Genomic DNA, 20,410 nt, shown 5'->3' on the forward strand with positions numbered 1-20,410 from the left:
GAAAAGAGGAGTGTAAATCAGATGGCATTCACCTTCATATTAAGTATACATACCTTGTTTACCATGTGTAACAAAACTGAAGATAGATGAATGAAAAAGGCTCAGAAAACAACACCAGCATCATAAAATTTCTTCAGTTCAGGAATACGGACAAAACGTCAGCTTGCAAGCATTGAACCTTCTTCTCATTACTTCTCAATAAACTGCTTCAGATTCTGCAGCCACCGGGAATACTCCCTGTCATCTTTGTTTATCATATATTCATACAAGAAGTTGGTGGTCGAAGGAGAGATGCCTCTTATTTCAAGAAATTTGTGGAATGCTTTCTGGAGGTTCTCATCAAGATCACTGGAACACATGAAAATTTTAGAGTATAAATACACTAAGGTTTTGTTTGGGACGGCTTTCTTCCTGCTTCTTAAAGCAGCTTTCAAGTTCAAAAATTAAAACTTTTGTACTAAAAAAGTTCTTTAAGAAGAAGTAAGAAAGCTGTCCCAAACGAAAGCCTAAGATGAAAAAATTATGAGCGGAGTTTAGTCTCTTGTAATTTCTCCTTACTTGAAATCAGGACCTTCATATGCTAGCACATCATCAGATTCATCATTTTTTTGAACTGACAAGCTGTCAATTACAATTTCATCAGCATAAGCAGTGCAGGAGAACTCCAGATTTAGTCCTTTGGTTTTGCTGATGTTAACGGTCAGTGGAATAGCAGGCTGGCTGGTCTTCTCATCACCGAGATGATTGGCTTCCCCATTGCCCGCCTCCTCAGTGTTAACAGGTTCCTCCATTCTGGGCATGGAGACAAAAGCTTCAATTTTCTCACCCAAGTATTCTCTTCTTAGAGTTACAATGTTTGAACCCTCTTCATCTTGGATCTCAAATGGAAAGCCTTTTGGAACTTCTTCTGTCTGGGAAATAAGAAATCAAGTGAAGATATAATTTATCAGCTTCCCAGAAATCTTTTAATCTAATATCGCCATCTCTTGAAGTAAAATACTAGTTTTAAAATGCATCCATCCTAATAATCTCAACTATGAACTTGCTCATTCACGCCTTCTTCATTAAATAGCTTTTTTTTAATCTTTCTTCAGATGGAACAAGATTCTATTTTGCCAAAAAGCGCTCTAGGCATTTCTATTAGGCTTCATTTGAGATAGCTTTCGTATTGCTTCCTAAAATGACTTTTTAGAATAAAAATTTCTTGCAATAAAAAAGTTGTCCCAAACAAAATCTTAATCTTATATATAACTTTTATCAATATCACACTTCTTTTATGATCAAAATAATACATAGATAGGCCAATTATACATAAAACCAATTAATTTTCATGTCTGACAATTAAAGCCCAGCAGTTTGCTTGTTCTACACTATTATCTTTTCGATCATTTAATAGTTTGGAAGTAACATAAAAAGAAGAGCAATAGGTAAAGAATTATTAATTTAATTTTTTCTTAATAAATCTCTACAGCTAAAACCTTGCATTTCCAACACCGCCAGTCATCATAACCACCACACAAACTGTCTGAAGTTATGACATATTAAGTACCCATATGCTAACGATGGAGAAAGAAAATAGCTAGGTGATTTTATCATCTCTATCCTATGTGTTGTCAGTCTTTCACCACTATTAAATAGCAAAATTAGCATACTAAAGATTTAATTCATCAAGCATTTCAGTTGGTACTTAAACAAGAGGGTAGCCTATGCTTGTTTGGTTCTTCAAATATTCTATCACTCAATCAGCAACATCATTTCACAACTGCCAATCACTTTGCAATTCCACTGCTTATATGGTATTTTGATAGAGAGAACTCCAAAAATATGTGGAAAAAAATTAATCTCCAATATATAAAAGTTCATAAATATTGGTGAATTTTGGATTAGGATATAGTATAAGCAAAGAATTAACGGTACACAAATTAAAACAATTCGGCATATATATATATATATATAAGCTAAATATGATGATTTATTTGTGCGTTTTTTGCTATATTGAATAAAGATTTAAAGTACGACCATGCCAATCAACAATTGTTTCAAATTAAAACACTCTTGATCGAAAATCCAACAATTGCAAAAATTATTAAATTTAAAATGATAATTAATTTAGTGAAGATTAAGATGAATGGCCTTTGATTTATAGTTTGGTAATATGAAAGAAAAACAAATACCAAAAATAGATATGCAAGATTACTTTTTCAAGCATATTTTTCATCAAAATATTGTGAACTTTGAGCTCCTAGAATTAAATAAAGATGGTCAAACTTCATCTCCAACAAACTAGGTAGAGACCAAATTTATTGAATTCTACCAGTTAGATCATTGATCAAGCATATCTATAACTGTCTTTAATGAGATAATAAGATAAAAAAGTACCCCCTTTTTTAATCTATGATAACTTGGGTTTCGTTTGGGACATCTTTCTTCCTTCTTTCTAAAACATTTTTCTAGTATAAAGCCTTACTCTAATTGAGTGTTATTTTGTACATGTCCCGATCAAGCATTGAGACTATGGCTACGTTTGGAAAGGCTTTCTTGTTGCTTTAGAAAGCAATAAGAAAGCCAACCCAAACAAAGCCTATGTCAAATGCTTGATGTTAAACAATCATTCCAAAATTGTTGTTTGGAGCTGTAACTAACGGCACGATGTTATTTAACAAATTATTTCTAAAAAATAGATCATCATAAAATTTTATAAATTTTAAATGCAAGCTATTTCTTGCAAGGTTGATCAGGATCAATGTTACATATCATTTTGAAGTATTTATGGACATAAATAATAGATATGAAAAAAAAAACTTCATATTGAAAAGATCAAAGCCGAACTACTTATCATAGGCAAGGTTACAACTTAATTACAAGTTGAGAGAAAATAATTTACATATTATATATAGAAAAAATAATTATAGGTCCTAATTTAGACCTAATCAATCATATTGTGCAGTGTTGGAAATAGTTTTATTTTAGATTTGTTATTTCTAATGCTATAAATCTTAGACGATATCCCTAAAAACATAGTTAGCAACAACAAAATATAAAACATGCATGCTTCTTGGTAAATATGAGAGGATATGGATTAGTTCACTGCACTATGATATTTTTGGCTCATGTTCATTCATGCTTCTCCCAGGAGTTGTTTGGACTGTAGGTACAATGATTTATTTAATGAGTGATCTAGAAGGATTAAATTAGCCAGTCCATCTACTTAGGCTAGCAAATGGAACTGTTAGGATCCTCTAGGATTTTGACAAGCCTATAATGGTTGGATCTTTATTTTAAATTTCATGATCTATCATCTCCTATCATTACAGATAGTGAAAAATAATCTCCAACTACTAAAGAATTAGGTTCCTTTCATTTAGAAGTAACTTTCATTATTTTAAGAAGATGTATAGCCATTTTGTAGGAGTTCTTATATTTTATATTTTGTATCAATTTATATCTATTATGAGTGAAACATTAGTTGATTTTTCCATGCATATATGTATATATTCTTTTATCTATTTGTTGTGCCCACCCTTCTCTCTCTCTCTCTCTCTCTCTCTAGATTGCTCTATAAAAAGCAAACAGATCTTGTTTCTAGCACTTGCAGGGATTTAAAAATTTGCTCGAGTCAAGAACATAAGCTGATAGTCTCGTAAATTAACATGGGGTTATTTTTAATATGGGAACAACAAAAATGATTAAGAATGCAGTTTAAAAAACTGTTTATGAATTGAAATCAGATTTCTTCCGGGTTTGGATAGCAAAAAGAAAAGTCTATCTACCAGCCTATTATCAAGGTTTCTCCTAGATCTCTACCATCCTTAGGAGAATATGACTTTGGGATCAATGAGTGTGGTCTATGGTACAAATTTAGTCTGACCCAATTGTGCCAATAAACTGTATAATAAAAACATTTGACTCTTTCATGTATGCCTTACTCACTTGGAGAAATATATCAAAGTTGACATGATAGTAGCAAAGCTTTTACAATTGGATTGTTGAGAATATGGGCTTCATGTTTATTGGCCAATATGTAATGGCAGCATTTTTTACTTGAAAATGTAGCTCGCTTTTTCTAAGGAATTGGGGAAGAGACGCAAACATACAAGCAAATGAAAGCTTCATTTGAGACATTATGAGAAATCAAGATCATAAAGGAGATAGGATTGAAAGTCAAATTTTAGATCATATATGGATGACATTTGAAGTCAGCCATGCATCTTATTGTGATATTTTGTCTTACAAACAAACCTAATTGAAAGAGAAAAGTGCAAAGATTCAAATTTAAGGATCTTGCACTTACTTTTTAATAACATACCATTTTTCATGAAATTCTTGCTACATATCAAGACCATAAAGGAGATAGGATTGAAAGTTAAATTTTATATGGTATAAGGATTACAGTTGAAGTCAGCCACGCATCTTATTGTGATATTTTGTCTTTCAAACAAACCTAATTGAAATAGAAAAGTGCGAAGATTCAAATTTAAGGATTTTGCAATTATTTTTTAATAACGTACCTTTTTTTTCATGAAATTACTTGCTAGTCATGCATATAAATTATTGGGATTCTTAGTTGCAAATCAATTTGAAAAATATAGGCCTATTTTATATTTGGCCTCATCTTGCACACCTATTAGTGACTTCTAAATATCATGGCACATATTATTCTGATTTTATACATATATAAGTGCAACAAGAGGATCCACCGGTCCACCCACCTGAATACTAAACCACAAACCATTGTTTTGTGCAAAATGCCTTACCTGGTTGTTAAGTCACTACAAAGAACAAACCTAAGATAGGTAGCAGAGGAGAGTTAACAAGCTTAAGAAGCATAATTTTGAAAGACTGATAAACTATGGTGTAGGCTTTATGAATTCTCCTTAGGGACAACTTTATGAATCCTCCTACTTTCACTCCTTCTGTGTGATACATGAGATGCTAATTCTATCGATGCAAGTCTTTTTACACAATTTCACCTAGGGAATCAACTTTATGAGCTCTATTCATTCCAACTATTTGGGGCCAAAAATATATAATAGGGTATATCAGATGTGCTAAATCAATAACTTCACCCTATGATTCATCTATCTGGAAAATTTAGAGAAAAAAAAATAGGCACCAAGAAATGAAGAGTTTTTCGTAATTAAATTTTTTATTTTTATTTTCAATCCATATCTATGAGGAGAAGAGGGCAATGGAAGGCATAACGGTTTAAACAAGCTAAGTCAAAAGCTATGTAGCTGTTAAGTTTTCAATAAAAAGATCCAGCCCTTAAAGAGCATTATGGCTTACTCCAACAGCACAGAATCAGAAGGCTAAAAAAATCACTCATTATCAATCCATCACAGTTAAAGGTATTGACCTTTACACATTACCTAAGTTTTTGAAGAAACAAGAACAATAGATAAAACATTAGTTCTCGCCATCGAAATCGATAAGAACATCTAAATTACAAAATAATGCAATTCAAAACTACTCTAACAGCGTAATACGAAATAAATGAAACTGAAAATAAAAAATCTTTATGGTTTGTACCTCTCGGCGTTCTTCCTCGGCGGACTTAATTTCTGACTTGATTATCTGAAGAAGTTCGGCATCTGCTGACTGCTTCTTTGACAACAAAGAAGAGAAGCGAGCGAGGGACAAGAAGGAGGAGGGAAGCGTGCTTCCTCCTCTACAATAAAGGATTTCTCCCGTGAGAAGAGAACGTAAGGGAGCATTGTTGAGACTACGGCGACTCTGACGGCAGATGTAGAACTCTATTGAATATCGTGCGGTCGCGGAGGTGGCGCGGCGAACTATAGCGGAGAAGGCCATGTCCGATGACGGCACTAGAATGAGAGAAGGAACTAAACTGAAGCTGACGACAAAGCCCTACTGCTAGGGTTTTGCTTATGGTGGGTTTCTTCTAAGCTTGTTTCTGACACTATTGATGATTTCAGAAGACACAAATGTATTATTTTGCAGAATATTCGATGTAATCCACTCGATAATCAGCTGAACGATTGTTTGAATTCGTATTTTTAATCACAAAATGTTTTTATGGGCTTTTTGACTTATTCAGAGATGAAAATTTTGATTGCTTTCATATAGAGAGGATGATTTGAGCTTTTATTTATTCGAAAATTTGTGGTAGGCATAATAGAAATAACATCACGGGTTTTAGGATCCTAAAATTATTTCTGAAGGTTTTTAATTCTCCTATATCTCCTCTTCCTATTTCTAATTATATTTGTTGCGGACTAGAATATACGCGGCGATAGAGTTAGAAAGTTTCTGTCTCAATATTGTACGTATATTCAGCGCACAAACAGGATATGAAATAACACCACGATTTTTACGAGGAAAGCCCTGGAAAAGGGAAAAAACCACGTGGCCACGCCCAGTTGAAAAAGTTTCACTAATATTTGTTTGAAATACAAGAGGCTGATTCGTCCTTAGAATTTAAGACAATCAGATTACAATGATTTACTTCCGGATTGAAGTCCAGTTAAAACACAAGTTGTGTATTCGAGTTGAATTCAGAGTCACTTAGAATTCTGACGTCGCTTGGGCAGAATTCCGGCGGCATGTAGAATTCCGGCGTCACTTGGGCGTCGGGCAGAATTCTGTCGTCGGGTAGAATTCCGGCGTCGGGCAGAATTCCGGAGTCAGTTGGGCGTCGAGCATAACTCCGGCGGTGGTCGAGGAGGAGTTTGTTCCCTCATATCCTTCTCTTCTTCTTCTTCTTGCTTGAGTCCCCTCTCAAGAGAAATGAGGGGCTATTTATAGTTTTTTTTTATGATGGCATGACCCGTAAATAGGAGGATGATCAAGGGCAAATGTGGAGTGGTTCGGATGAATGACCGATATTGAATCCCTTAATCGTGGATCGTTCGTTAGACATTTGAAGGTTTTAACGAAATCGGAATTTTGTGATCTTGGGCTCGTTGGATTCGTCTTGTCGATATGCTCGATTCTACTATAAGCATGTCATGTTTGGAAATTGTTTGGTAATACAAATTATGGATTGAACCTTACGAATGTTCTTCGGGTCTTTGATTCAGACCCATTTGGGCTCAAATTGAGTTGAATTTGGTGTCGTTTGGTTTGTATTTCCGAGATGATCAATTCGACTATAAGTTTACTGAAATCGGAGTTCAGATGATCCTAGATTTAATTTTTGAACTTTCCAACTTGATTTTTGCCTTGAGATTCGTGCCCGATCAAGATAATTTTTTTATGACATATCAATATTCATGTTGGAAGGACTATTCCTGATGTTCTACTTCCATCTTTATCAGCTTCTATTTTTATTGAAAAATTTAAGAAGGTTGTATTCTTAATTTTATCTTCTTCTGCCTTTAGCCCTGGTGGCTTTACTTTGAAAAATTTTTAAAAACTCTTGGAAAATTTTTTGAAAAATTGTTTTATATTATTTCTCTTCTCGTCACATGTCTAGAGTTGTTAAAGCTTATGTTATTGCACTTATTCCTAAAAGTGCTCTTATCACTTATTGTAGGTCAATTTTTTTATTAATTTTTTTTATATAAAATTGTGGCTAATTTTTGGTTAATAGAATGCAACATATTTGCCTTTTATCATTCATCCTAGTCAGTATGAGTTTATTAAAAAAGGATTTCTTCAGATAATATTTTTTTGACATCTGAATTGTTGAGGGACTTTAATATCTTTGCCAACGTTAAGTATGTCTGTGCAAAGCTTGACATTCACAAGTCTATTGACACAGTATCTAGATATTTTTCTTTTATATAGATTGGCTCAAAAAGGTTTTCCTAACTGCTTCATTTCTTGGATTAATGGTTGTATTGAGGATTTTTTTTTTCTTTTAATGGATCATTAGATGGGTTTTTAACTCATCTTCATGTATACATCGAAGTTGTCCTCTTTCCCCTTATTTATGTTGTATTATGATGGATGTCTTATCTAATTTGATTGATGATAAGTCTTTTGATATTCACTTTGAGGGTATGGATGCTGGTGAGAAGTATATTTCTTATTTACTCTAAATTGATGATGTTCTAATCTTTGAAAAAGCCTCAGTTCCTAATGCTGAAAAGTTAAATGATATTTTGGGTTATTTCTCCCATTGTTCTAATCTTTTTCTTAATAATAATAAAGTTTGGCTTTTTTTTTTCTAAGGATACTTTGGTGGCTAATAATATTTGTTATATTTAGAACATTTCAAATTCTCATAATACTATGAAATATCTTGGAATATATGTTTACAAAAAGACTTATAGCTTCTACTTTTCAACCTTTGTTTGATAAATTACTGATCTGCAAGCTGGTTGGAAAGATGATATTCTTTCATTTGCTAGAAGAATTTAACTTCTTAAGTTTACTATTAGCTATTATATTTCTTATTGGAATAGGAGTCTTATTCTTCTTAAAATTTGATGCAAATTTATTAGAAAGGTTTGTTCTAATTTTCTGTTTCATGGTGATGTTAATTCTAGGAAAATTCATATTATTGCTTGGAAAGAAGTTTGTCGGCCTAAATGTTTTGGGGTTTTGGGTATTCCATATCTTAATTCTTTATACTATGCTTCCAGTTGTTCTCTTATCTGGTTGAGTTAAGCATAAATGTACTTCTCTTTGGAAACCTTATACTGAAAATGCTTCCATTCTTTTGGAAATTTATTTACTCTATTGTTGGGTCTATTAAGAATATATCTTTTATTATAAATCCTAATAATTCTCTTTCCATTTATTGGGATCCTTGGTGTGGGGGTCGAGCTTTACATGAATTAGTTCTTCTTTCGATTTGGTTTCTATAAAAGACATAATTAGCAATTGGACTTTGCCGAACTCTTTGTATGCCTTAGTTTCTTTAACACTTCTAATATTTCCATACAACATACTTCTAGTTCTAGTATTGCTTGAGATGGGGTGCTTTTTCCTCCTTTCAAGAGTTTTCATATTGCTTTTTATGATGATTTTACTAGGGTGGAATGGTGTTCTTATGTTTTGCATAAGAGATTTGCTTTAGATTTTTCTTGTTATGCCAAGATGGCTTTGTTAAAAGGGTTGAAAATTGTTGACATTCTTTTCAAATGAACTTTAAATATTTCTCTTGCTTGTGTTTTATGTGCTAGAGCTGAAGAGACTCATACTAACCTATTTTTTGAATGCGAACTTTCCTTTTTGATTATTTCTGATTTGATTCATGGATTACAATACTTCATTCTTAGGCCTACTATTCTTCAAGTTTTAAACTTGATTGCCGATTTGAATTTGGCAAAGGATGCAAAGAATATACTATTTCTTACTTCTAGTTTCACATTACATTTCTTATAGAGAGAAAGAAATATTAGAAAATTTGAATATAATTTTAAAAGTGTTGTAAGTGTTGCTAGGCATATTAAGCATGCTCATTTTGCTAAAATCTCCTTATGGAAATCTTATCATGAGATTAAACATCTTATTCTTTGAGCTTCATGTTCAAGTGTTTTTTTGGGTTGACATTGGTTATTTGACGGTGTCTTTTTCTTTTTTTTTTTTTGAGGTCTTTCTTAGAAGACTTGTGACAGCTTTCTTATTACTTTTTAAATCATCTTTTTAATACAAAAAATTATTATACTAAAAAATTACTTTAAAAGTAATTAAAAACTATCTCAAACTAAACTTAAAATTTGATTAAATAAATTGACAGTTAAGACAACTTTTAGTTGTAGTCTGTATTAGAAATTTGACTTGTAATGACCTTCAAAAATTGATCCCTCACTATTAAGGTTAGTATATATGTGATATAAATTTGACTCATGTGAGATTTTAATTTAATGGGATTGTTGGCTTTATCCCAGCCCTATTAATTGGGTTGGGATAAGGCAACTTGTTAATTGAAGTATTTAAACGAAACCTAAAGTAGTTCTTCTACGTCGTCTATAGTAAACGATGAATCATTGGATCATAGTCGGACATACATGATAGTTCCCAATAAAAGAGTGACGACGAACCCCATAATTAGGGATGACTGGATGCTAAAGAAGAAAGATGCATTCTTTCGTTAAAACCACATTGTTCACATTCAACAAATTAGAAAAAAAAGTCAAAAGTCAAAAATACTTACGACCTGCAGCGCCTGCGCAATCCGGCACTACGGCTCCATATTGTGGTTGCCTGGTGCCGCCTTGCCGGATGTCGACGTGAAGCCTTTAGATTCAGGAATCCGGAATACACTACTTCGCTCGGTGACTCGACGCTCTGCTTCCTCAGTTTGTCGTGCTCCGTGCGTGGAGGCAAGAGCAGAGCGTGGGAATCAGAAGAGCCTCATGAATAAAGCAAATAACTAATAGAAATTATTTTTTTAGAAATTAATACACTTAATTAAGCATTAATTAAATTTGCAGTGGGGGGCGTGCCCCCAGGCCCCCATACTATTGCATATGCCCCTGTTTATTATCTTATATTGACAAATATTTAGTCATTATATTATTTAAAACTAGTGTTAAATATTATTAATACATTACTAGAAAATTTGTCCAATTAAACACGAACCTTTTGATGCAAATATTTGAATTAAAGGAATGAACTTCCGGATCATTTTAACTTCATTTTAAAGAAATTAATAGTTGAAATTTTCATCTCTATCAGGTGGGTTCTCAAATGTGATTATAATTATGGGGATCGTAATCATGCGATAGTGGTCGGAAGATTATAGTCGGGTGATAGTTATTTGAGGACTGCGGTTCAGTAATGTTGTTATAGTATCGTAGACAGTGATCTGATGATGTTTGTTGGACAGCAGCGGTTCTACAATAATGATCAGATGTATTAACTATAATATATATTTATATGCTGTCAAAACATATTATAATGGAGGATAATTATTCAACCAAATAGGTTACTGTTATACTTGATTATTGGGTAGGTGACCCGATTAGCTAATCACACTTAAAATTCAGTCAAAATGATTATTGGTTTTTGATAAAATCAAATAATTTTAGAAAGACCTCACGAAAATCTTATTTCTAATTTCTTATTTTTAAAAATTGGGTAAATCACAACCATTCATTCAATAAGTTGACCTTTTAGGAGTTCAATTTAGATTAACATAACAAATTTAGAATAAAAAAAATTATTGCATCTGCATTTCTTATATCTAAAATGTAAACCTATCTAATCACAATCTTCCCTACATAAAAATATCAATTTACCCAAACTCTTCATGCTCTTCCTCTGACCGGACGTAGAGGAACGTCAGATCGGAGGCCAAATCGCGCCAAAAAACGAGAAATACCGAGCAAATACAAAGCAATACCAAACAATAACGAGGATTACCATCACGTGAAGACCCAATACCGAATTATACCGAGCTATACCGATCAATACCGAGTAATACAAAAGTTGTACCGAGTTTTTCCTAGAAAAAACTTGGTACAACTCGGTATTGGTCTTCACAGAGCGGTATTCCTCGTTATTATCAAATAATACCTAGCAATACCGAGCAAATACCAATTTTTTTGGCGGAATTTTCCCTCCGACCGAACGTTCCTCTACGTCCTTACACCGGACCTAATAAAAGTTCCTTCGACATGGCATTACCTACCTAGTTCAGGCCCAACAAACATTCAATAAGCCCGGCCCGCACCAGTCCATTAGCTCCACATGTTCTTCGTTCAACGAAATACACGGTCCAGATTGTTCAGTAAATCTTGATATTCTACTGACAGTTAACCGAGCGGCAAACAAATAAATCCACAAGTTCATGCGCTTCATGTTTCCTTTGCTTCGTTTTATCGCTCTCCTAATCGGAGATGGCGAGGTCGAGCCCTGCTTCTTACGCGCTTCCGTTCTCTGCATCTTCCTCCTTTACGTCCCATGGCAGTTCTCATAAGGGAATCTTTACGGTGAAATGGATTCGTCGATCGGATCTCCGCTTACCAATATCGCCCAAATATACTGATTCCCCTTTTTCTCTAGTCTCTTCTTATGGTTACAGCTGCGTTTGCTCCGTGAAGAACCCTGCTGTGAATCCTGTCAGTGGAAGGAAGCCCTCGGATGGAATTTTGAAGTTTCCGTCCTCCTCAGAATGCGATGTTAGCAGTAGGTAAAGGAATATCTGCGTCCTTCTATATCACTCATATGTGATATTTTTCTGTTCAAATTGGTAAAATGTTGCTAACTATTATAATTTAGATGATTTTGTGTGGTGTATTGTTTTGTAGATGGCATTTTTATCTTAGGGCTCATCTGGTTACTTGAAATTATAGACCATGTATTGAAAACATTGAATTTGATTGGACGCAATTAGAAATTAATATAGCAGTTAGTTTGAATTCATTGTGTGACAAACAGAAGAATAAGAGATCAAAAGTGATGCATATAGTAAACTTGGTCATGCTCTGTTCACATTATGAACTGAAGGAATTCTCATTTGTTTCTATCATAAGAAGAGAGAGAGAGAAATGGTCACTTCCACAGCATTTTCGAAAGGAATTCAATGTCTTTTATCTCTATAAAATAGGTTGGGTTCTACTCCTCATTGAAAATTGTAATTTGAATTAGCTAATTGTAGAAAGACAGGTAATCCTGTTCACTTGCTTCCATTGGATGGCTGTGGATTACACATTCACCTACCTTTCATGTTACATCTCACTAACTAGGCCTCGAGGATTTCAATAGTAACCTTACAAGATGAGATTGTGCGATAAATTAAAAGTTAATTCGTTCGAGTAAACAGCTGAGAGAGAGAGAGAGGATAAATGGTCACTTCCACGGCATTTACGAAGGCAATTCAATGTTTTTTATCTCTATAAAATATGTTGGGTATATATATATATATATATAAGTAATTATGTCTCGAAATAGGAGATTTTTAAGTATGAAGAGAAATTTTTCACCTAATTTATATAAACTTCTACCTATCACCCTCTAGCTAACTCCTATAAATTTTTTACCTGTCATATTCCTCCCAACATCAACATTATAATATCTAACAACATGTACCTAACATATTTAAGCTTGTTACTTATGACCTATTAACACTATAGAAGGAGATTATTGCCTGTTGTTGATGTATCACATAACAAGAAGCAACAAAGAGGGATAGGGAAGAAGGAAAAAGAGAACAGAGGAGTATCATTTGAGAAAGAAAAGAAGTTTATTGAGTGCTTGCAAGGGGAGTTCTTTAGCTTTTTGAACATGGAAAAAGTGTTACTTTTTTATTATAGCAAGAAAAAAAAGCTCTTGATTATCCAACAACAGCAACAAACCTTTATCCCACTAAGTGGGGTTGGCTACATGAATCCTTTTTCTCCATTGTTTCATATTAAGAGTCAAATAATTTTCATTTAACCTACTGTAATAGAGAGGTGAAGGGAGTAACTATAGAATCATTCATTTTTTCTTCTTCACATCTAACCCTTATTTTCATAGCATATAGCTATATTTTTTTCTCACCTAGATAAATCAGTATCTTTGTCCATATATCAAACATTGTATGAAGTGTAATATTTTATATATTATATTATTATTGTTGAAGTTTATTTGATTATTCAATCTTTTTGCGGCCATAGATGTAGGCTTTGCTTAAACTGAACCATATAAATTTTGGTATTCTTTTTGTTGGTGCTTGATCTCTTTTGAAGTTACTTGGTAGTTGACTCTTGGTTTGAGGCAATCTCTTTGCTAAGTTATTATAGCCATTATCAGAATGCATAGAAGCAGGGAGAAATATCACTATATTAGGAAATTATATGAGGTGAATCACAACACTTGTCGCTGTAGTTTTTTTTTTTTTTTTACTTGTTGCTATAGTTCAATCATAAAAAGGTAATCAAAAGATCAGAAACATGTTATCAATAGGGTCATTATTGTAGTTATGTTTTAAGAAAATATCTAGAAAAAAAATATGAAGTATGAACTCATATATCTTATCTTAATGTTCACTTTTGGTGCTTCCTATGAATATTACTTTTGGATTTCTCTCCAGATTGCATTTGGCTGTGAAGTGTGGATGTCTGTATTTTCATTAGAATTAATTATCTTGAAAGTATCGTTTGAAAGGGAGCACAACTCTAAGCTAAGAAGGTCCATTAAGGTGTGATGAAATCCATAATGTGGCCTTTATCATTAGCTTGACATAAAATAATTGTTGAGAAAATGATCAAAATGGTCCCTTGATTCCATTATAAGATGCCAAAATAGTCTCTAACTATATTAAATAATAATTTTGGTCACTCAAATTTTTAAAGAGGAACCAAAATACTCCCACCATGGGCATTCCTTTTTAAGACTTGGGCGACCAAAATGATCCTTTAAGATAGTTGAAGTTCATTTTGATCATTTTCGCAATAATTGTTGGAGGATTAGCAAATACCAAGAAAATGCTAAATGCATGTTTATTTTTCTTCAGCGGCTAGTTCTAGTATGATTCTTCCATCTTTTATAGATTTTTTTTCCTAACATATGATCTTACTATTAAAGATTTGAAATTATTGTAGTTATTCCATCGGTGTAGAAATTTTCAAACCATACATCTAACTTAACCCAACTTATTCAAATTGCAGTTGTTTTGTCCATTAAAAAAAGTATGTTTGGCTTGAAGCAATGACTTTTCAGTACTGAAAAGTTAATTTTGCATGTCTATTTTCAGCATATGGAATTGGCGAGGCTATCGTATACGTTATCAGTCTTCCGGAAAAAATGGCCCTGCACTGATTTTAATTCATGGTTTTGGAGCGAACAGGTGTATTTCCTTACCACTTTTTTCCTTGTGATTTTCAGATAATTAAGTTGGACTGGCAGTTACATCTGTGCGTTTCTATTTTGTTTGATCTTAAACCTTTCCTGTGTATCTAAGATTTTTTTTTCCTGTGTATCTAAGATGATTTGCAACTTATGTAACTTAAGGCTATTGCCTTCTTTTGGTCGTTTTTGTTTCAAAAAAGTCATGCTCATCATGCAATTCATTGACAAAGGTGTACATTATAAAAATGTTATTTTTTGCTCACTTCTTATGATCCTGTTAGTTGGTTTTTAACAATGTAGAATGTCATGGCTATTGTAGATTGTGTTAAGTCATTGTGCATAGTATTTGATGAGGACATCGTCAGCATTTTCGACACGTGTACCATCAGGAGACGCCGGAGATCGACGGCCACGATCATGAGTTTATTTTGAGTCATTTTATGTAGTAGTTTATTTGATTTTTATGTTTTTCCATTTTCGCCCTTATGGGTGGTTAGTTGCTATTGTAGCCCAAGGGGCATTTTAGTCCTTCGCTTTTCTTCGCATTAATTCTATAACTAGCAAAGCTTTAACAGCCTTATATTAAAATATCCCAAACAGTTCTTGTTTCCATGCATTATGTTTCACATCAGTATTTCTGATAATCAAAGTTTCTTACCGCTTGAAGGAGCCATTATCTTCAGATTTGGTTCTCCCATCAAGGCAGTCTTTAGATATAATGCTTGTCCAAATAAGTATTTAACTCACAACCCTGGTAATACAAGTTCCAGTTTAAGGCTTTAAGCTGCTGATCTTGCTATCAAATTAAACTCTGAAGCGATGCATTACGATTGCCTCTTATAACCTAGGTGGAGAAATCAGACTTTCACGTGGCTTGGGCAGTTGTACTACCGGGCCATACATTTCTTAGATGCATCATTGAGATTCTCCCATAAAGTTCCAATTCATTCCAGCTCTATATATCGCTAGCTAGGCATTTCCCAATAGGAGTCTGACTTTCTTATATTTGCTGTCAGTTAGTGAAATTATGAACCACTTTTCAAGTTGATTGCCTTGCTAATCTTCTCTGGGTTTTCTTTTACTTGCTTCCTTATTAATGTGGAGGACCTACACCAATTTCATGTGTTTCTTACTTTATAATGTTGATGGAAGCTTGGTTTCTCCTTTTATTGAACATTCCCGCTATGCTAGTTTAACTTCTTGTCTCTGCCTTCTGCTGATGCTCATGATATTTCCTATAGTCATTATTTTCTTGGCTTTTACTATTGACTGAATCACCTAAGCAATTTGATTGAAGCACTATCTTCCTTCTTGCTTTTACATTCTGTATATTTACAATAACTTTGTTCATCAATTTAGATATTTTGAACCTTCCAACATGCTTCAGATTTCACTCAGCCATGTCAACACATAATCTAGGAAGAGATGGGAGTACTTTGCCATTTCAACCTGATTAGGGCCTTGATTAGTCTTACTTTTAGTCAACCATCCGGTTTCCTCTCACATCAACCAATACTAGCTCTCAAGTTCCAAAGTGATTAATTTTCTGTTTGATTAAACATTAATATTCCTGATGTGTTTAAGCTTCTCGTTCACTCATTCATTAACTTTGTGCCTGATGCATATTCTTATCAATTTACATGATAATATTTTTTTATGGTTGTACAATAAAGAATTACAAGTCTCAGTTTCGGTGCTTGATATCTCCAATTTTTTTTGGCTAGATCTTGCCTGTGAGTTTATATATCCTCTTGACCATGTCCTGTATCTGTGTGTTCTACATATACTTTTAGCTCTCTCTTTCTCCCACCACCCCCCTCCTTTTCTTTACAAAAGCTCCATTAGGAATTTTTAGCATAAGAAGGAACATCTACAATACATTTAACTCAAATTCATAAAACAATTTAATAGAGTTTAAATACTCTTTTAGATGCTAATTTCTAAAGGACATGGTAATCATAATCTTCATCGTAATTTTTAACATAACATAAGAAGGAACATCTACAATAAATTTAGCACAAATTGATAAAACATTGTAATTAAATACCTCAAAATGTTTCATCCGTATTGATTAACAAATTAGAATTAGCATCTAGAAGAGTATTTCTTAAAGTAGAATTTTCCAATAATGCTAATCCTTTAATATGTCAATAAAATGATAATTCATTGAATGTGCACAAGTCGTAACAAATCTAAATTATAGCATGGTAGCAATTATAGGGAAGTATTAGAATAAAATTACAAATCCAACTTTGCATGCTACAAAAATTGACACATGTATAAGAGCATGCTAAAGAAGACGAAAAAATAAATTTAGGAGGAAATAAGAGATTTCTATCCTCCTACAATGGAGGAACATAAGGGGGTCACAAATTTAACATTTTTATTGCTTGGTATGCTATCACTTCTGTTGGCAGTCTACTTTTAATATGCCAGTTGTTTTCTCATATGGTTCTTCTTCTACAGTGACCATTGGAGGAAAAATATTTCTTTTCTTTCAAAGACAAATAGGGTGTACTCAATTGATCTTATTGGTTATGGTTATTCGGAAAAACCAAATCCTCGGGATTTTGAGGCAAACTCTTTCTACACCTTTGAAACATGGGCAGCTCAGCTAAATGACTTTTGTGCTGATGTGGTGAAAGAAGATGCATTCTTTATATGCAACTCTATTGGAGGCAAGCCTCGATTTTCTCTACAAGATTTCCTTTATTTTAGTTTTACTATGGCTATGATGCAAAATCAGTATCTACTGGGGCCAACCAATTATTTCTAAGAGTGTATTCTGCTATTTCACAGGGGTTGTTGGCCTTCAGGCAGCCATTATGGAGCCTCAAATTTGTAAAGGAATCCTCTTACTGAACATCTCTCTAAGGATGCTTCATATAAAGAAGCAGCCATGGTATGGAAGGCCATTCATCAAATCATTTCAGAGCTTGTTGCGGTACATTATAACTTGTCTAGTAATATGAAGTTCTCTGGTCTTGGTTTGATTGATTTGAGATGCTGCTTTTGATTATTTATAGAAACACGGAGCTTGGAAAAATTTTCTACAATGCAGTTGCCACAAAAGAATCCGTGAAGAGCATTTTGTTCCAGGTGTTGTTAAGTGAAACTGTGATACATTCTTCAACTTTTTGAAGAAACTCAGGAATGCATGTTCCTCATCTATTATGGTGCTTATTCCTCATTTATTATGATTTCGTTTGGGACGACTTTCTTCCTGCTTCTTAAAGCGGCTTTTTACTTAAAAAATTTTAATTTTTATACTAAAAAGCTGCTTTAAGAAGCAGGAAGAAAATAGTCCCAAACAAAGCCTATGTCTCAGTTATGCCTTTTTCTTTCTCTCATTCTCAGTTCTTATGAATATTTTGGGCATGCAATCTGTTATGACAGAATGAGGAAGGATTGCACAGTCCAGTTCTTTTTATATTCTCCTGTCTCCTCTTATTTCTACTGAGAAATACCACATTTACTTAGGATTTTCTCGTTTTACATCTGATTGTGGTTTTATTATTCGTAGTTACATCCTATGCTTGTAATGTTATTAGTTTGTTAGGATTGTCTGCTATAATGCACATATCTACTTATCCTTAAAATTTCCTGGGAATTCGCCAGTATTGCTTTATGGTTAAAAATACTAAATATTTGATTTATAAATCCATGCTGTATAAATTATATTTAAAAAAATCCATGCAGTATAAGTTATGAACTGTAAATATGGCCATGGACTATTTGTATAAGATCATTTTCAGCCTAACTTTCTAATCTAATTTGTTTAATTTAGTCTCGTAACTCCTCGAATATGGTTCCAAATAATTCCTCATTTAGATCAAATTTGTAAAGTCAATGGATTATTGTGAATCGGATTTAAAGAGTCAGAAGATAAAGGCTTTGTTTAAGATGACTTTGTTATTGCTTCTTAAAGCATCTTTTTAGTATAAATTTTTTAATTTTTGTACTATAAAGCTGCTTTAAGAAGCAGTAAGAAAGTCATCCCAAAGAAATCTAAATTAAACACATTTGATATGTTGGGACTAAAATGTCACCGCATAAATAATCTATAGATCATTTTGACCTTTTCTCTATACTAATTGATAAATAATCTATAGATCATTCTGTCGTTTTTTTCTCTTCTTTATCAATTTGAGCTATCATGATTCAGCTTTATTTCTCTCTGTGCCAGTGTTATCATGACAAGTCAGCCGTTACTGATGAACTAGTTCAGATCATCCTTCAGCCTGGCCTTGATCCAGGAGCAGCTAATGTATTTCTTGAGTTCATCTGCTACTCCGGCGGCCCTTTACCTGAAGATTTGCTTCCAAAAGTCAAGGTTTCTTTTCATTACCACCCAATCTTATATTTCCCTCAAATTTTCAGCATCTGGAAAGCGCTATTTAACTAAGGCTTAGTTTGAAACGGTTTTTTTACTGCTTCTTAAAGTGGCTTTTTGTGTAAAAAAATTAATTTTTGTACTAAAAAGTCGCTTTAAAAAGCAATAAAAAAACCGTCCCAAACGAAACCTAAAACTTCTAAATAGTTCAAAATCTTTCAGTGCCCCGTTTTGGTGGCTTGGGGAGATAAGGACCCTTGGGAGCCTATTGAACTTGGGAAAGCCTTTGCCAACTTTGAAGCAGTTGAGGATTTTGTTGTCCTACCTAATGTCGGCCATTGTCCTCAGGTTTGTCTAATGATATCATCCTTTTTTTATTTATAAAGCATTTTCTCAGGATATCTTGATAAATTTGTTTTAGAAATAATAAGAAAGCTTTTTCAAACAAAATCTAAATTTTAATAACGTTATCCTATCCATATATTTATTTTGCAAAGGCTCATCTTATGTTTTGCAGGATGAGGCACCAGATCTTGTGAATCCTCTGATACAATCATTTGTAAAACGACATTCTGAAGGATAGGTGAGAATTGCCTCAAAATGCAGGAAAAATTATTAGGTGTGGAGCATGCACCGTTTGCACAAGTACTGGGTACCGCTAGGTACCCAATGCTTGTTACGGATGGTTCTCCCCGTCCGCACTCCGCACCTAATAATCTCTCAAAATGTAGAGATATTATTCTGTGCAGCCTCCGAACGTGTTTAGAGGCAAATACGGATGCGCCACATCATTGGATACGCTAGATCCCAGTGACATGGCGCATACGGATTCGTCTCCAGACGCATTCGGACGTCGCATAGAATAATTTTCCCAAAATGCAGGGGTAAAATCGCTTTTATGTTACAACTTATCTCTTTTTACTGCTGATTCTTTTTTAGAAAGTCAAGTATTATTAAAAAAAAAAAAAGAAGAGGGAGATAATTTACATACACACCACACAATTTCTCTTTATGTTTATATATTTAACATTTAATATTTAATATTTATTTATATAATAATTTAGCATGTCAATTATATGAAAACATATTTATGGAAATGCATGTCATTTTAGAAAAATTAATGTTTATGATTTTTTTTAATAAAACATGCATGAAAGTATTATATTTTATTTTAGAAAAATTAATATTAGTATTTTTATGCAATTAAAAAATTGAGAGTTATGTAAATAAATATTAGAATTTATTTGTTAGATATTTAAATGTCTAAAAACCATATGATATGTATGTAAACCCCCTTTAAAAATTAGAATGAGATATATTTTTTCTAGATTAATGCCTTCCTATTCTTTAAATATAGGGTGTCAAAATAGCTTAACAACTTGGGTTCAG

At 33.3% G+C, this 20,410-nt stretch overlaps 2 protein-coding genes across 3 annotated transcripts; one reads left to right on the top strand and one right to left on the bottom strand.

The window, feature by feature from the left end:
- LOC110093446 (uncharacterized protein At2g39795, mitochondrial) lies at positions 1-5,995 on the bottom strand. The gene is made up of 3 exons (XM_020818336.2): positions 5,530-5,995; positions 559-911; positions 1-348 (listed from the first exon to the last, which is right to left on the bottom strand). The coding sequence occupies exons 1-3, from the start codon at positions 5,809-5,811 to the stop codon at positions 189-191; spliced, it is 795 nt and encodes a 264-aa protein (XP_020673995.1). The 5' UTR covers positions 5,812-5,995; the 3' UTR covers positions 1-188.
- Positions 5,996-11,701: 5,706 nt separating this feature from the next.
- Positions 11,702-19,992, top strand: LOC110093442 (pheophytinase, chloroplastic). Of its 2 annotated transcripts, none has more exons than XM_020818330.2 (8): positions 11,702-12,046; positions 14,594-14,686; positions 17,155-17,366; positions 17,488-17,632; positions 17,715-17,787; positions 18,875-19,021; positions 19,229-19,369; positions 19,539-19,992. In XM_020818330.2, exons 1-8 carry the CDS (start codon positions 11,754-11,756, stop codon positions 19,602-19,604), a joined length of 1,170 nt encoding a protein of 389 aa, XP_020673989.1. In that variant the 5' UTR covers positions 11,702-11,753; the 3' UTR covers positions 19,605-19,992. The 2 variants fall into 2 exon arrangements, with proteins under 2 accessions (XP_020673989.1, XP_020673990.1); XM_020818331.2 differs by having other exon boundaries at positions 11,703-12,046; positions 19,244-19,369.
- The last annotated feature ends 418 nt before the right edge of the window (positions 19,993-20,410 follow it).

This window comes from Dendrobium catenatum, unplaced genomic scaffold (genome assembly GCF_001605985.2).
Source record: "Dendrobium catenatum unplaced genomic scaffold, ASM160598v2 fragScaff_scaffold_3, whole genome shotgun sequence".
Taxonomy (NCBI): domain Eukaryota; kingdom Viridiplantae; phylum Streptophyta; class Magnoliopsida; order Asparagales; family Orchidaceae; genus Dendrobium; species Dendrobium catenatum.

Coding starts and splice junctions, on each gene's coding strand:
- LOC110093442 (XM_020818330.2), top strand. CDS start 11,754: ATGGCGAGGTCGAGCCCTGCTTCTTACGCGCTTCCGTTCTCTGCATCT. Junction 14,687..17,154: donor CATGGTTTTGGAGCGAACAG/GTGTATTTCCTT, acceptor CTTCTTCTACAG/TGACCATTGGAGGAAAAATA. Junction 17,633..17,714: donor TCATTTCAGAGCTTGTTGCG/GTACATTATAAC, acceptor GATTATTTATAG/AAACACGGAGCTTGGAAAAA.
- LOC110093446 (XM_020818336.2), bottom strand. CDS start 5,811: ATGGCCTTCTCCGCTATAGTTCGCCGCGCCACCTCCGCGACCGCACGA. Junction 912..5,529: donor CCGAGGAAGAACGCCGAGAG/GTACAAACCATA, acceptor CTTATTTCCCAG/ACAGAAGAAGTTCCAAAAGG. Junction 349..558: donor TATGAAGGTCCTGATTTCAA/GTAAGGAGAAAT, acceptor CATGTGTTCCAG/TGATCTTGATGAGAACCTCC.